We start from the raw sequence: 16,675 nt of genomic DNA on the forward strand, positions 1-16,675 counted from the left end.
CCCCCTCTTTTGGATGGATTAAATGTAATACTGATCGTGCTTTTGATGATATCTCTGGAGAAATGGTGCAGGGTATGTGATGCGAGACTTCTCAATAAAAGCAACCTTTTGTACTTCCTTAGTCTTTGATGTCCATTCTGATGAAGAAGCTGAAGCAAGAGCCATCTGGGCAGTTATGAAGAAAGCTGTGGAACAACACTTAACTCACATCATCATAGTAAGTGATGTGAAATCTCTCATCGACCAATTTTCAGTTGGGAATTTTGATGGGGACTCGCGAACGGATGCTATCTTTAAAGACATTCTATTTTTTTCTTCTAAGTTATCTTCTTGCATTTTTAGTTTCCAGCCTCGTTATTGTAACTCTGTGGATCATGAGCTTGCTCTGTGGGCAAAACAAAACAATTCTACCATGTACTGGTCTACACCTCCTGTTTGGATCCTTCCAACAGTTGAGGAGGACCATTAGCCTTTTTGAAGGCCTTTGCTTATTAAAAAAAGAAAGAAGAAGAATAGCAAGTTGGTTTCGGCAAGTATCGCGGTACGCACTAGTATCTGTCACCTGTGATACCCACTAGTATCTGTCACCTGTGATACCCACTAGTATCTGTCACCTGTGTCCATTCCAATCAAATCCTGCGATTGAATCTCTCTTCAACATCTCCAAAATCCGACCCCTAATTCTGCCCGTGAAAAACACATTTTCCCGCCAAAATCTGAATTTTGAAATGTTGAAGAAGATGGTCTCCCCTATCCACTGCTATGGTCCCATTAGCACATTCCTTGTGGGTGAACATAATAATTTCTTGGGTGTATTTAGTAAGATTTCCCGGGGCATTTAGCACAATTCTGCGGTGCCTTTAACACTTTTCTCCAGAGGTGCAAATATCATTTTTTGAGCCAATTTCTCCACAAAAGATTGTTTCTCCAAAAACCTACAAAGACATAAAGTACCAAAAATATAGAGAATTGAGATCAAATCAGGCACAAAGGTGTGTCTATCAAAACCTACTTTACCTGTAGGTACATATTACTTCCTAATTGCTAAACTTGTTCTAATTCTTTTACCTGTTTTGGTGTGCAACCATCTAATTTTTTGATAGACTATGTAGAAGTTAGAAAGAGCATCACAAATGTTTTTGATGTGCTATTCTTCTGGACTATTTAGAAGAACAAATTTTTGGGCACCACTGTTTTTTTGGGGGATCATTGTTTTTTTTTTGGAAAGATATTTGAAGTAAAACGAAGTCACCCCTTATCTAAATGCCAAAATACCCTTTTGATTAATTTTGTTTAATGATTAGTTAGTGTAATTAATCATTAATTAAGGTTAAATTAATAGATGAAAGAGGTAGAATTATTGAGTTATTAAAGTAGTAGAAGAAGAAGAAGATGGAGAATTTTTTTATTTTGAGATGGGTAAATATGGAGAATAAACATCCTTTGGTTATCGAGGTATGCTTGTAACTTAGTTAATGTTGCTATAAATGGCCTAAAATATCTTCAAAATGAAAATTATAACAAAAAATTTCAACTAGGTCAACATAGTTCGGTTATATTATATGAAGAGCATGTAACTGAACTTTCTGCAAATGCAGTTCGGTTAATAAATCCAAAATACACATGTAACCGAACATGAACTTTAATGGAGTTTTTGTTTGTTCGGCGAGATGACAAAAAATCAATTGTAACTGAACTACTATGCTTGAGTTTACAGAGTTTTGTTCGGTTCTGTCGACTCGACCACGTTGTAACCGAAGTTTAAACAACAGAGTTCAGTATGTTCGCAAAATCTTTACGAACCAGTCATTCCGCCGAACCCTTAGTTTTTCCATGCACTTAAAATCTATAGGTTCGACATGATCACAACATTTATAAAACATTGCCGAACTCTTTGTTCGGTTAGAAGAATAAATTGCGACTTAACCAAACTCATTATATAGGTTTTCAGAGTAAAGTTCGTTAGGAATTTATTTTTGTAATTTAACCGAACTCAACATTTAGCTATACGGAGAAGAGTTCGGTTTTGATTTTTTTTTTGCGACTCAACCGAACTCAGGTGTTTTTTTTTTAGGAAATGAAAAGTTCTTGGCCGAAGTGTTCTTCGTATTTAAAAGTTCGGTTGTAAACTAGGGTTTTTTTTCAAAATTATCCTAGCCGAACTTACCATTGTAACCTCCATATTCAACCTATTTTGACTACTGCTCAAATTTTCAATCAAAAACGAATTAGAAGTAATGGGTTTGTGGGAAAATACTTATGGAAGGGGTTTGTTAACAAAAGATTGATTAATCAACGATGAAAATTTGATGATTTTGATTAGATTTGTATATGATCAAGTTTAGATGATCATAAATTGATGAAGACGAGAAGAAGAAAAATTGTTGAATAGAGAAAGAAGAAGTTGTAGATTAGTTATAATTTTAATTAAGTTAAACGGAAAACTAGAATCTCCATCTTTTAAGACACCCCTTATAACTATAGGGAAGGTGGCCTAATCAAATCATGGTCTCCAAAAAAAAAAAAATACTATGGTGCTAAAAAAAAATCGTTCATTTAGAAAAGGGAAAATTAGGCGCAGGCCCAGAATTTTTTTTTCTTACCGCCAGCCCCACAATTACTTTGCTCTACAGTCGCACACAACATTATTTAAAATTCTTAAAAACATGCAGAGATCCTCAATTACCCTTCAGCGGTTCTGGGCAGTTCTATTAACTCCCGAAAACGGTCAGAACATTTATTCCTCTCACCCGTTTCTTTTCTCTTCTTCTCATTTATTCCTCACCTGTTTCTCACCAGTTTCTTTCTCTATTCCTATTCTTCCATAAACACTGTAACGGATCTGCAAAGATTTTTTCTACATCATTCAAACAAATCAATCATTTAAAACCGATGATTGAAGTTGATCAAACCCTAAAAATCAATTTCAAACTCTAAAAAGCCTTAACGCTAGAATTCAGTAGAACCAAAATGGATGAAACACCAACAAAAACACGTCTTCAGAAATCAAAAGAGAATAAATTAGGTACTAAAACTAGTTTAATCGATCTTATTCTTGCATGCATTCAGTACATTTGATTATATTTTTTTTGTAATTTTTAATTTTTTTTCTTGATGCTTCAGATGAAGAATGGAAAACCGAAGGAAAAAACCCGGTGAAATTTAACATTAGCTTCATCTGTTAGTGTTTGATTTTTTTTTTCAATTTTTTTTAGTCTTAAATTTTGTTACAGTAATTGCCGATGATGAACCAGATAAAAAGAGTAAACCTAAAAAGAAAACTGTTTCCGGTGAGAGTTTCATCCTGAATACCCATAATTTGTTTTGAGTTATCACTTTATTCTTCTTCGATTTTAACATAATTTTCTCCTCAATGTGAATTTACCTGTTGATGATGAAGATGAACAAGAAGAAACTGATAGTGACAAACCACTGAAGGAGATGCAAAATGAAGGCAAAGGGAGATGCTCTAAAGAAGAGTAAGAAAGTCTCTGGTATGCATAACTAGTACTCATGTGTGATTCTGCATAAAATAAATCTGCATAACTTGTTCTGCAGATGCATGACATGGTATGCATCATCAAATTAATATGTGTAACTTGTTATGCAGATGCACGATAGGTTATGCTTAAAAAAAACACTGCATAACACCCAAGTGTTGCTTTTTAATTTTCATCTATTTAAATTTTAACATCATTTTTACCTGCTAATGATGATAACCTAGAAGAGTAAAAAGGGGAAACTGCTGGTGACCAGCAACAAAAGGAGACAAGAACTAAGGAAAAACACGATTTTGCAAAGAAGAAAAGAAAAGTCGTGGGTATGCATTTACGTTCCTTCGTGTGTCTGTGATTCATCTGCATAACAAAATTCTGTAGAAAAATGTGCATAACGTGTTATGCAGATGCATAACAGGTTCTGCCTACCAAAGTTACTTCATAACTTAATGTGAATAGCTTATTTATTTGTGTGTTGAAAAGATCCTGAAGCAACCCCGTCAAGGAAGTCGCAGAGATTAAAAGATCAGGTGTAACCTCAAGTATCACCTAGTTCACCTAGGCCTGAAAAAGCTACTAAGGGAAAAAAGAAAGCAAAGAATGTTGCGCCAAAGGAAGTATTGGGTGATGATACAGATAATGAGGATGATAATACAAATGATGCCGAAGATGGTAAGATTTGCTTGTGGTATATTTTGTGTGATATATTGTTTAATTGGTGTCATTGATTTGTTTCAATATTAATTTGGTCTGTTTCAGTGAGGCAAGCTGTTGACCATCAGAAGAAAAGAAAAAGACATGCACCCAAACAATCGAAAGACCTGAAAAGGATGAATAAGAAGCAAATCGAAATATCCGAGAGTGAATAGGAAGAAGAAGAACAATCTAATAAGAAATGTGTTGTCTATAAACAAGGTGCGTTGAATTCCTTCATGTTCCTGTTATGCATCCGTTAATAAACTTCTCTTATCGTTTACCTGCTTGTTTGTATGTAAAACACAACATGCTTGTTAAAAAAACAAATGCATAACATATTGTGCCTTCTTAAAAAATATGCAGAATATGTTATGCATTCAACTATTTGTTTATGTAGTATTAACTAGTAGTGCATGATAGATTATGCATGGTAAAAGATGTGCATAATGGTTTATGCAGATGCCTGAGAAAGAGGCATGTGTGGTCATGCAGTTTTAAAATAGCAGTTCTAAAATGTTAAGGTACATAACTTATTTAAAAATATGAATGCATAATAAGTTATGCACCTTAACAAATCAATGCATAACATATTATCCAGTTCCAATATTAAATGCATGACTAGTTATACATTGTTTAGACTTGCTGCATCACAGGTTATGCATATAAAAAATGTTGTTATATTTGTTATCCATTCCTTTGTTGTTCTAAAATAACAGTTCTAAAATGCATTTTTTTGTTCTTTTGTTTATGCAGTTAAACCTAAAACCAAATCTGCAGTTCAAGGAGGTACTTATAGAGCAGGTTTCCTAAGGGTAGGTCACTTGTTTGGTAATATAAAAGACAGAGGTGGTTTGAATCTGTTGCAGGCTAACATGACGAATGTGTGTGTGTTTGGGAAGTTCTATAACTGGTTATATGCTGCAAACATGGCATACTTGGATGGTAAGAGCAACAAGCTGATGGATGAATTCTATCTATCATATGACCATGAAGATTTGAATCAACATTCATTCAAGTTGTCTGAAAACAAGTCCATGGCATCAACGTCTAGTGAACTTGCTTTTACATTTCTTATTCCAAGAATTAAAGGATACAGAGGAAATGATATTCTAACTTCGAAGGCAGGGATAGAGATGACTCAGTCACTTTCCCTCGTCAAGCAATTCCCATTCAAAACAAAGCCAGGATTTATCAGCACAGATCCCAAAGCACGGGTAACACAGATGTGGATAGATGATATTGAAAGGCTGGTGTTGGAAAAACTTGATAAGAAAGGTCATGAAGAGGAAGTTGTCTGCCTTATCTGCCTTTACATGCTAGCCGTCTTGTTCTTTTGTCGTTCAAGTAGAGACAATTTAGACGTCTCGTATGTTGGTTTGGTTAAGGATTTGGAAACCATGGACTCTGTCTCTTTTCCTGATCTTATTCATGAACACCTGATGGAGAGCATCAAGATTGTCAAAAGATACAATATTTATATCAGAAATTGTAGTGGTTGCACTATATATTCTCTTGTGAGTTAGTTTTTTTTACTTTCATAATATCTGTCAATAAGTATTACTTTCTTGGATACAAAATATCTTATTAGTTATTATTTTTTGCAGCTTTGGTTGGCTGATCATTCGAACATAGATGAGATATCATCCGACATCGTCAAGGTCAGTTCCAATGCTACACCGAGAGCTGCGAAGTGAGACTTGGCAGCAATGAAGAAAGCAATGCTCAAGAAGAATATTACATTCTTAGAGGTACCTGTTTGTGAACATTTCATGATTTATAATTGACCTTCATGCATCTATCACAGTATCTCTAAATTCCTTAAAAATGAATGCATACTAAGTTACGTTAGCAAAAATGATAAGTGCATAATAAGTTATGCACCTTAATAAATAAATGCATAACATGTTATGCATCCCAATATATGAATGCATGACCGGTTATGCATTTTTCAATATTGAAAAGGATTTAAGCAGGGTTGTGTTTTTAAATACCTAATAAGTTATGCACCTTAGCAAATCAATGCATGACATCTTATCCAGTTCCAATATTAAATGCATGACTAGTTATACATTGTTTAGACTAGCTGCATCACAGGTTATGCATATAAAAAATGTTGTTATATTTGTTATGCATTCCTTTTATAAAAAATGTTGTTATATTTGTTATGCATTGATTAAACTAGCTGCAAAAGGACCGTTCACAAAATTACCACCGTTGGAAACAATGGAATGCTTTTTATATTACAAAGATACATTAGAAACATACTTCATGGAAGTACTGCAGAGATACTTTGAGAATGCCAACAGCCTGTGAGTACATCAAACTACTTTTATGCTTGTTAAAAAAATCGATGCATTATAGGTTATGCTTCTTAAAGTTAAATGCATAACAAGTTTTGCTTTAAAAAAATTCAATGCATAACAGATTATGCATTTAATATTTCAATGCATAACAGTTTGTCACAGTTTGTGGGTACATTTGATTGTCAGTTTTTAAAAATATGAATACATAATAAGTTATGCACCTTAACAAATCAATGCATAACATTATCCAGTTCCAATATTAAATGCGTGACTAGTTATGCATTGTTTACACTTGCTGCATCACAGGTTATGCATATAAAAAATGTTGTTATGTTTGTTATGCATTCCTTTGATTGTTACTAAAAAAAAAATCTTATTCTGTCTTCTGCAGCAATTCGGCTTGGTTTCTCAGAGAAGGAGAATCAGATGAAGACCCGTACCTATGGGATATTCGGATTCACGGAGATGTAATAACACAGCTGCTGAACAATCAATACCTGGAAGAACATGTAATAAGCTTCTACAATTATATGTTGTTCCGTAAGCGAAAAATTGAGAAGGATCTGGTGAGTTTTCAACAAAGGTATGCTGAGGCGTCATTCATGAGGCCAGATGCTTGGGTAAGTTAAACAACTAATTTTTCTGCATGAAAAATTATTCATCGTTGTTTTACTGAACAACCTGTGATACCTACATTGTTACTTCTGCACAATAAGTTATTTTTCATTGTTTACTACATTTGTTGTGCAGTATTTTGTTAAAACAAGGACAAAGATGGGATTTCCAAGTATGTTGAACGATTCATCTTAAATCTACCTATTGCAGTTGAGAAAATGTTCATTCCAATGAATTATATCACAAAGGAAAACCCTGCTGGTACACATTGGACATTGTTACAATATGACTTCTCTGAGGGTGAGTGTATGGAACTTCTTCAACAGTCTTTCGGTCTATAAAGTGAAATGCAAGCATCAAGCACTCTAGATGGCAAATGCTTGTATGCCTTATTTGATCCAAAGATATGACAAACCGGGACTCTCACCAGATGTCGTGGATATAAAGAGAGAAAACTTGTATACAGGGATTAACTTGTGCCCAAGGTCCATGAACAAGGTTCTTACCCCGACTGCCTCATATTTGTCTGCTACTATATGAAGATGAGGATGAAGTTAAATGTCCAACAGAAATGAGAAGAGTTGACAAAAGAAGAAGCAATAGCGAAGCCACAAGAAGAGACAAAGTTTGGCATTGAAAATGCTGACAGATACTAGTAACAGTTGGGCTATAGATGCCAATGAAGACTTCTGGGATGCAATAAATGATATTATCGCTTGATAGGTATCTATTGATATGAAGCAAAAACCTTCAGTGGTGTGTAATGTGTAAAGCTTAACTTCAGTCGGTCATTATTAACTCGTAAGTAGTGTAATGTGTTGGTTTATCTTATTACATTACTATGAAGATCAGAAAACTTATATCTTGTCTGAACAACTTATATCTTGTCGATGTTTATATATATTTATGTTATTTCAATGCTTGTATTTGCTGTAATCTTATTTCATTTAACTGTACTATGATAACGAGGGGGCGCTGCCCCCTCGACCCCCGATTATAAACATAACATGATATAAATCTTACAAGGAAAATGAAGGAACAACAGGTTACATATAAACATCTAAATATCATGTTATGCAACAAAAAAGCACATGTTATGCAACAAAAAAAACCTTGAAATAACATGTTATGCAGAATAAAATAAATGTGCATGACTTGTTATGCAGACGAATGACTTGTTATGCAGATGCAGATGCATGAAGGAACCACGGTTGAATGACTCGTTATGCAACCATCTTTAAAAGAATAAATGCATAAAAGATTGTGCATCTTCAAACATAATGCATAACACGTTACGCATCATCAAAAACTAATGCATAATCCATTATGCATTTAAGAATAAAAATGAAAACATTATCTGATAGAAGCAGACAAACACATAGTGAAAAAAAAGTATTTTTTCATAAAACCAATACAAAAAAGAAACTAAGTAAAGAAAAAGTACTTGTTCATAAAAACTAATACAAAAACTAATGAAAGAAAAATGAATAAGGTTCAAACATAAAAGTAATAGTCTGAAGAAACAAACAAGATAATTGCTCTCCTTTAACTTCCCTTAGGCTGCTTCGGCGGCTTCGAAAGCTTCTTGTAACAGGTAGGATTTGTACATGTTTGCTTGTTATGATGACCAAGCTCAAAACAATTACCACAACGCATAGCTCTCCTGGGCGGCTTCTCATATCTGCTCAAATGCCTATTAGCTTGTGGTCTCCCTGGCGGCCTCCTAACATCAGGTACATCAATAATATCATTACCTTCATAAACTTCAGGCCTGTTATAGTTCGGAACATGATGAATTTCATGGCTGTAGGCATTATTGAAGTATGAAGTACTGAAATAAGGTTCAACAAAATCATATGGATTAGAACAACACATTTTTATCGATGCGAAAGCATGCACACATGAAAACCCATAGACGCGCCACCTCTGACAGATACATGTCTTTGCCTCAAGGTTAATACTATGAGTACTCTCCCCTCCCACCACTTCATAAACATGAGTATCGGATTGTATAACCAGCCAGGTTAAACCCTCATCAATAAGAGCCTTCATATTATTTTCATTCTTCGGTGTGAGAATTGTTATGAAACTATTACCAGTATTACGCATTCCTGACATCATACTCATCACATCCTTCCTTATCTGATCCAGAAGAGCATTTACATGGAGCTTCTTGTGTACCTTCATCCAACTATTGAAGGATTCAGTAAGAGTAGAAGATGTCCTACCATACCTACAACCTTGGAAAAAGGTATTTGACTACTTCTCTGGAGGGATATCTTCAATATAGTAACCCAACCACAACCAAGACCCCTAATAGTAGCGATGGCAGTTTGGAAACCTTCGGGACTAAGAGCATACGCAGCATCTTGAAATGAATCAATAACGACACCATACCTTTCGTCAGATGCATTAATATGTAAGTTCATCTTAAGATGATAATAACAGAAACTATGGAAGGCTCCAGGAAAGTAAAATAGAATCGCTCTCTTTAATCCTTCTGCACGATCAGATAAAAATGTGATTGGACTTTGATCATGATCAAGAACATTACTCAAATTCCTCATGAACCATTCCCAGTTATCATTATCTTCATCAGGTACTAGGTCCATGGCTAGTGGAAAGAAACCTACACAAAAAAAAATATAAAATCATGCCAGCGTCTACATGAAGTATGTGCAGCTAAAAAAATGCATAATGGCTCATGCATGTAAACTAAATGATGCATAAGACATTATGCAGCTAAAAAAAAATGTATAATGTCTTATGCGTCTAAACAGAAACGATGCATAACCAGAAAAGTGAAAAAAAATTATGCATAATGTCTTATACATCTAAACTAAATGATGCATAAGACATTATGCATGTGCAGAAAAAGGATGCATAAAATCAATAAGTGAAAACCATAATGCATAAGACATTATGAAGCTAAAACAAAAAATGTATAATGTCTTATGCATCTAAACAGAAATGATGCATAACCAGAAAAGTGAAAACAATAATGTATAAGACATTATGAAGCAAAAATAAATAATGCATGAGACATTATGCACATATATAAAAAGGATGCATTATCAGAAAAATTATCATTTTTAGCATTGATAGCGGTTGCAGCCATGAGGCATCCTCTATATGTCCCTGTAAGAAAGGTAGCATCGACATAAACCATGGGGCGAAGGTAACGGTAACCATGGATGCATGCCTCGAAAGCAATAAAAAGACGCACAAACTTTTTTTAAGGTGCCTCATCTTCTAATTCAGCTAAACTATCCTCGTTCGCTTCAGGTTCATCCGTTTGAACTTGAAAATCAATCCAACTCCTAAGATTTGTGATGCGAATGGAATCTACATACCATGACAGATGCGAATACGACATGGCTTCATCACCAAATATATCCTCATACACTTTCTCTCTTCCATTGTAAGCTTGGTAATATTTCACATTAGTCCCGTAGCTAGTTTTAAAAAACTTTTTCAAATCAGAAGCTTTGAAACTCGGATCACTTATAAATTCATCCTTGATCAGACAAGAAACAAATTTATTAGCTGAGCCTGTGGAAAAGCCTTTCACATCCAACACCATAGCTATGACTGCTAACATACTTCTTAACCTTAAACATCGTGTTTTCAACATCAACAGCACAAACCTTATACTCCCAAGGGCAGTTTTTTTTAGAGTATTTTGCATAGAACCTGCTAGGTTCATTCATAGTATATACAAGAACACGCCCAGCTTTTAACTCGAACTTCTTTACTGCAATACGTAACTCTGCTACACCTCCAACAAACACTTTACCAACTTCACCAAGTAATTTATCCCAACCTTCAGTCCTAAGAACCTTGTTAACAGGCAAAGAACTATCTTCAAGGAAATTCACCATAGCTTGTTCGGGTTCAGGTTCTATTACACGACTACTTGAAGCTCTACTACGACTTCTGGAAGAATTACAGCCAACTTCGACAAGTAAATCAAAGCTCTTCTGACCTTTACAGTGGCAACGACATACAAAACATTGAAGCAGAATATCAGAATCAACTCGCACAAACTTGCTTCCATCATTAAAGGAAAATCTGACATGATGCGGTAATAAACGAGTCCATTTCTGACAAACGACTGTCTTCAAAGACTCCAAAGTTGTGTTGACATCAACAGGATGTGCTAAGAATTCACTGAAGTAGTGAATTACAGCTAGTGCACTACCAACATGTATTTTCACCCTGCAAAACACAAAAAAAAAAAATCAAACATATCTATCCTGCATATTGCTTCACAAAAATTCTTACTCAAAATTAAAAGATCAAATCAACAACAACAAACAATCTACATTAACCATAATCAGATGAGAAATCAACATGATATCAAAATCAATAACAGATAACATATCAAAAATAAGAATGGAAAAACAAATCAAATAAAAAATCCAACAGAACTGATGAAAAACCTAGTAAATTAGTATATCAACATCGGACACATGAAATCAAAACAAAAAAATTGAATCGATCTACATTAATGGTAACAAATTCAAAACCTAGAAAATAAACAAAAATTCAAAAACAAGCTTAAAAGATCTAAAAAACGATTCGAAAAACTAAAATAATAGATCCTAATCTTACAGAAACTAAAATATAGAATCGAATCAAGATTAAACAAAAATCAGAATCAAGATTGGAATGAAAACGAACGAACTTGAAGCTTTGCTGAGTAAATTGAATCTCGGTAATCAAGGACAAGTGAAGCTAAAGCTTGCTCAGTAAATTGAATCTCGGTAATCAAGGACAATTCTCGATAATTAATTTCTCGATCAGAACAAGTGAGGCTAAAGCTTGAATTATCTTTTCTGAGTAAATAGAATATCTCAATTAGCTCCTTCTTAGCTATCAATAGTTCAATCTCTCAGCTCTCGCTCTCGCTCGTATTCTATCTCCTTCTCAATTTTTCAGAAACTGAATCTCTGAATCTAAATCTCTGCGCCTAAATCTCTGAAACTGAAACTGAGGCTAAACTGGGAAATAAAAAAGAAAATAAACGAATTTTGAAAACTCTGGGCCTGCGAATAATTTGTTGGCCGATTTTGGGTGCGCCTGTGATATTTTGTGGGGATGGGTTTCACATTAGGGAAATGTGTAAGAATGGGTCTCCCTGTAATTTTCACTTTAGAAAGATCTTAACAAAAAGCCCATTAATAATTGGTAGTTTGACCACTGATTGGGACATTAGATGAAAAGCCCATTGTAATTGTTAAACCTAAAGGTCCTAAACTACTCTTTCCCTAAAGCAGATTAATAACGCCGATTTATATTCATTATTCACCTATATCAAATCTGCGTACTGCGAAGATGCCTAATTCTTGTTATTACCCAGAAGATGTTTTTCTGGAGATTTTTGTTCGTCTTCCTTTCAAGTCGATATGCAAGTTCAGGTGTGTCTCAAAATCATATTTATCAGTTTTCTCAAACCAATCTTTCATTAATTTGATTTTTAACAAATCTGTTATGGCAAGATGTGGTGGTAGCAGTACCCTATGGACACTCATTAGCAGATATTGGTTTAAGAGTTCCGAGTACAAATTTGATGGTGCCGTTGATAAGATGTCATTCGTTTCAACTTCATCTACTCAACTTCATCATGAAATCATATCTAGTAAAGATGAGTTTTCTTGTAACTTCCCTTTAGATTCGAGCATGCTCAATAAACAAGAAGAAAGGTGCACATACCTATTAGCTTCAAGTAACGGTTTAGTTCTTTGTTCATCTAATGAATACGGCCCTAGATATTATTTCATATGCAATCCATTCACTAGACAATGTGTCTCACTCCTACCTCGATCAGTTTATGGATGTGCGGGCATTACTGGTTTTGTTTTTGAATCTTCTACCGGAACTTATAAAGTAATTCACATCCCATATTGTTATAAATATGGAAATCTTAATCTCAATATTTTCTCATCTGATACTAGTGAATGGAGTACTCGTGAAGTTACATGCTCTGATCACCAAGCTGAATTGCATATACACTCTTGCTTGCAAATAGTTCACCATAGTGGAACGTGGTATTGGGTAGATGGTGGAGGAAATTACATTATAGCTTATAACGACTACCACAACAATGGTAGTGAATGTAGGTTGCTTAACTTGCCCGAGGGGGTAGTAGGGTTGGTTTTTCGCAACACTGCCTTGGGGAATCAAAAGGGCTTCTTTGCTATGGACAAATTGAGAATGCACGGCAAGGAAGCACTATCGCTTCTAATATATTTTTATTTATTTATCTCATATATTATCAAATGAAGGATTTGGTTTGACTTGCTATTGTTATTTAAAATGGGATACTGAATTATTAATAGCGGTTGGGTCTACAATCAATCTAAAGCAAATTTATTAAAGAAAGACTATTTGTCACAGTTAAAAATTTCCTCAATGGGATCCCTCTCAAAGCAACTTACAGTAGACACACTGTAATTAACATTTGCCACCAGGTCCTCCAAACTGGAGGGTATGACCCCTTTCCCCTTGAAGCCCGAAATACCACACGTCATAATGTCGCTGGCACCCGATAATTCTCTCCATGAGATTTTCATCAGGATCTACAAATGTAAGCGATTCATCATCATAATATTTCATGTGTTTAAACCAAGCAGCATGATGATAATTTTTATCCGGAAAATATCCACTTCCCATCTGAGGACCATGTCCATCTCCATTATCTCTCGAGTGTCCACCCCAATAAATACGTTCTGCTCCATCGTTACCAATTAGGGGGAAAAGTTCTGCCGGCCAATATCCAATAACTATGTTGCCGTGTCTTACTAACCACCATTTCTTTGCTTCAACATCCTGCAATAAGGATAACGTTGTGTCAAATTATTATTGCTGCAGCCATGCCAAGAACAAATATGTGTTAGTTTACCAGAAACACATCTTAAGGTCAGTTTACCAGAAACACGTGAATTACACCGAGGTTTTTGAGATGCCATTATCAAGAGGATATCGTGGGTGGGCTTGAACAAAACCAGGGCACATCATATTATAGCAACCCGTCCTTTGTCCGTTGTCAGCCTTTCAAACAATATATTGACCTCAATTATGAAACGCTAAACTAAATATATATATAAGTCGTAAAAGCAAATTGTAGTTTGAGATCCTTACAGTCCAGTGTGCAAAATATCGAATTCCTGTTTCATTACCATAGAGTATCCGGTTTGCCTGCATATACAAAAATATTTCACAAGATCTTTTAAAAAATAGAAGGCATGGGTCAGTTCTTGACTGGATTTGATTCTACGTACCGTCCATCCATAGCGTATTTCGGTGTATTGATCATCCATAGCTAGTTAGAATGGGCTCTCAGTCTCTCATTTATATACTAAAATCTAGAATGAGCTCCTGTTATGGACTCAACAAACATGAAAAGCCAGTGAACAAACCAACATATTTATTGGTTTGTTGAGTGCGGGCAAACATTAGCCGCGCGTTTAAAATAGAACCGCGCGAGGCTCCTCCATATTGACGTATCGTTTTAGTTTCATTAGTTGGGAAGTATCTGAATTTCTTGGTCAACTAGTTGACAATTACAAAAATAAACTGGACGGTGAAGATGTAGATGAAGTGGAACCGAGAACATTAACGATGTGGGAAGTATTTCACGGAAGACCTTTCACCTTCCAACCTTGTTTCAACAATCTTAGGATGCTTAACAGATTGAACCCCTTCGGCATCTTAGGAATTCCAGAAGATTAAATGAGGATGTTACGCGAGTGTTATGTAGAAGTGGCTTTCATGTAATGTATTTGCTTTAATATGACTAATTGGTTTAGTCCAATGTAGTATGCTTTTATTTATAAGAAATGTTTAAATTAGTTATGATATTGATAGTGCAAGTTGCAGAGAACTTCTTGGTGTCCCGTGGGTTGTTCTGGCTATTCCATGTTCTGCGGTGATGTTCAGAATTACCAACCGTAGGTTTATTTATAGGTATGCAAAATCCTAATCTTTAGTCGATTGGATAACGATAAAGAGAGAGATCATGTTCCCCTCAATACCAGGAATAGGTAAGGATAGAAAACCTGTCTATTCAATCTTAATATGACTCCTCACGACCGACTATTCTCTTTATGTGTGTGTAGGTTGATACCCACACGTTTTCGTAGACCGCCAGATAAAAACACTAAGTTTATCCCACTCATTTATGACGTGACCAGCCTTTGTACATGATGTGTTGTGTGACGTGTTAGTACTCTTACGAATTTTCATAATTTTGCATGTGGAGGCCTTGTGGAGTCATGTGAAGATCTACATGAGATTTGTTGTAGCCGTGTGTATCATGTGGAGAACACAATTGCTTGGTTGAGGCCTACCGGGACCTAATCGTGAATATTGAGATGAGCCATTTGACCTCGGATGAGGTTACCATTTGACCCTAACTGTGGCAAGCCGCTTGACCTCAGCAGAGACGATCCTTTTGACCATAGCTAGTGAGAGCTGTTTGACCCTGGACAGGGCGAGCCATCTGATCCTGGCTGGGGCAAACCGTTTGACAGGTCAATGTTCTTCGCGTTCTTGAGGTGCAGGAGCAAAAAACAATTGACCACATCTTGATTTTTCTATCTGTTCTTACGTTGAGAGCTTCTCTACATTCTCTCTAAAGTTTTATACCTTTCCCGGGACTCGAGCAACCATTTTATACACCTCCATAACCCTAGATACTCGATCAAATTTTTTTTTTTCATACATGCAAGTCACGAAAATAATTTCTTTCCTTCTCTGATTTACACGTTTCCGAGCTATCTAAATCTTTCCGAACTCTCTGTTAGATACGTAAGAATCTTTTGATAGTTTATCGACCCTTGAATCTCCCTCAATTTCCAAAAGTAATCCAACAGAAACACCTGAAAGTCTCCTCCTCTGATTTCTCCAAAACCCGATTATCCAACCAATTAACCATACCATCCTTGTTTAGCTCTCCAATAGGTCTATTCCAACCAAATCCAGCGATTGAATCTCCCTTAAACATCTTCGAAATCCGAATCCCAATTCTGCCCGTGAAAAACATATTTTCCCGCCAAAATCTGAATCTTGAAATGTTGAAGAAGATGGTCTCCCCTATCCACTGCTAGGGTCCCTTTAGCACATGTCTTGAGGATGGAAATAGTAATTTTGGGTGTATTTAGCAGTTCTTTCGGGTGCCTTTAACACTTTTCTCCAATGGTGCAAATATCACTTTACGAACTAATTTCTCCATTAAAGTTTGTTTCTCCAAAAACCTAGAAAGACATAAAGTAGCATAATAAATACAAAAATGAACACCAACAATATAAAGAATTGAAATCAAATCGGACACAAAAGTTTCTATCACAACCTATTTTACTTGTAGGTACATATTACTCCCCAGTTGCTAAACTTGTTCTAATTCTTTTACCTGTTTTCGTGTGCAGCCATCCATCTAATTTTTTGATAAGTTAGAAAGAGCATCACAAATGTTTTTGATGAGCTATTCTTATGGACTATTTAGAAAGATCATAACAAAAAGCCCATTAAATAATTGCTAATTTAACTTCTGATTGGACCTTA

At 35.4% G+C, this 16,675-nt stretch overlaps 2 protein-coding genes across 2 annotated transcripts; one reads left to right on the forward strand and one right to left on the reverse strand.

Annotated features, from left to right (window-relative positions):
• Window positions 1-12,448: 12,448 nt before the first annotated feature.
• On the forward strand, window positions 12,449-13,396 carry LOC113290533 (F-box protein At3g28330-like). The gene is made up of 2 exons (XM_026540126.1): window positions 12,449-12,531; window positions 12,613-13,396. Exons 1-2 carry the CDS (start codon window positions 12,449-12,451, stop codon window positions 13,394-13,396), a joined length of 867 nt encoding a protein of 288 aa, XP_026395911.1.
• A 171-nt stretch (window positions 13,397-13,567) lies between these two features.
• LOC113290534 lies at window positions 13,568-14,433 on the reverse strand. The gene is made up of 4 exons (XM_026540128.1): window positions 14,395-14,433; window positions 14,255-14,311; window positions 14,063-14,164; window positions 13,568-13,942 (listed from the first exon to the last, which is right to left on the reverse strand). Exons 1-4 carry the CDS (start codon window positions 14,431-14,433, stop codon window positions 13,568-13,570), a joined length of 573 nt encoding a protein of 190 aa, XP_026395913.1.
• Between the last annotated feature and the right edge of the window lie 2,242 nt (window positions 14,434-16,675).

This window comes from Papaver somniferum, chromosome 6, assembly GCF_003573695.1.
Source record: "Papaver somniferum cultivar HN1 chromosome 6, ASM357369v1, whole genome shotgun sequence".
NCBI classification, from domain to species: Eukaryota; Viridiplantae; Streptophyta; class Magnoliopsida; order Ranunculales; family Papaveraceae; genus Papaver; species Papaver somniferum.

What these genes read in the sequence shown, in the direction of transcription:
- LOC113290533 (XM_026540126.1), top strand. Translation starts at nt 12,449, where the DNA reads ATGCCTAATTCTTGTTATTACCCAGAAGATGTTTTTCTGGAGATTTTT. An exon ending in AAGTCGATATGCAAGTTCAG is followed by an intron (nt 12,532 to 12,612) that starts GTGTGTCTCAAA and finishes TGTTATGGCAAG; the next exon opens with ATGTGGTGGTAGCAGTACCC.
- LOC113290534 (XM_026540128.1), bottom strand. Translation starts at nt 14,433, where the DNA reads ATGGATGATCAATACACCGAAATACGCTATGGATGGACG. An exon ending in AAATACGCTATGGATGGACG is followed by an intron (nt 14,312 to 14,394) that starts GTACGTAGAATC and finishes TTGTATATGCAG; the next exon opens with GCAAACCGGATACTCTATGG. An exon ending in GATATTTTGCACACTGGACT is followed by an intron (nt 14,165 to 14,254) that starts GTAAGGATCTCA and finishes ATTGTTTGAAAG; the next exon opens with GCTGACAACGGACAAAGGAC.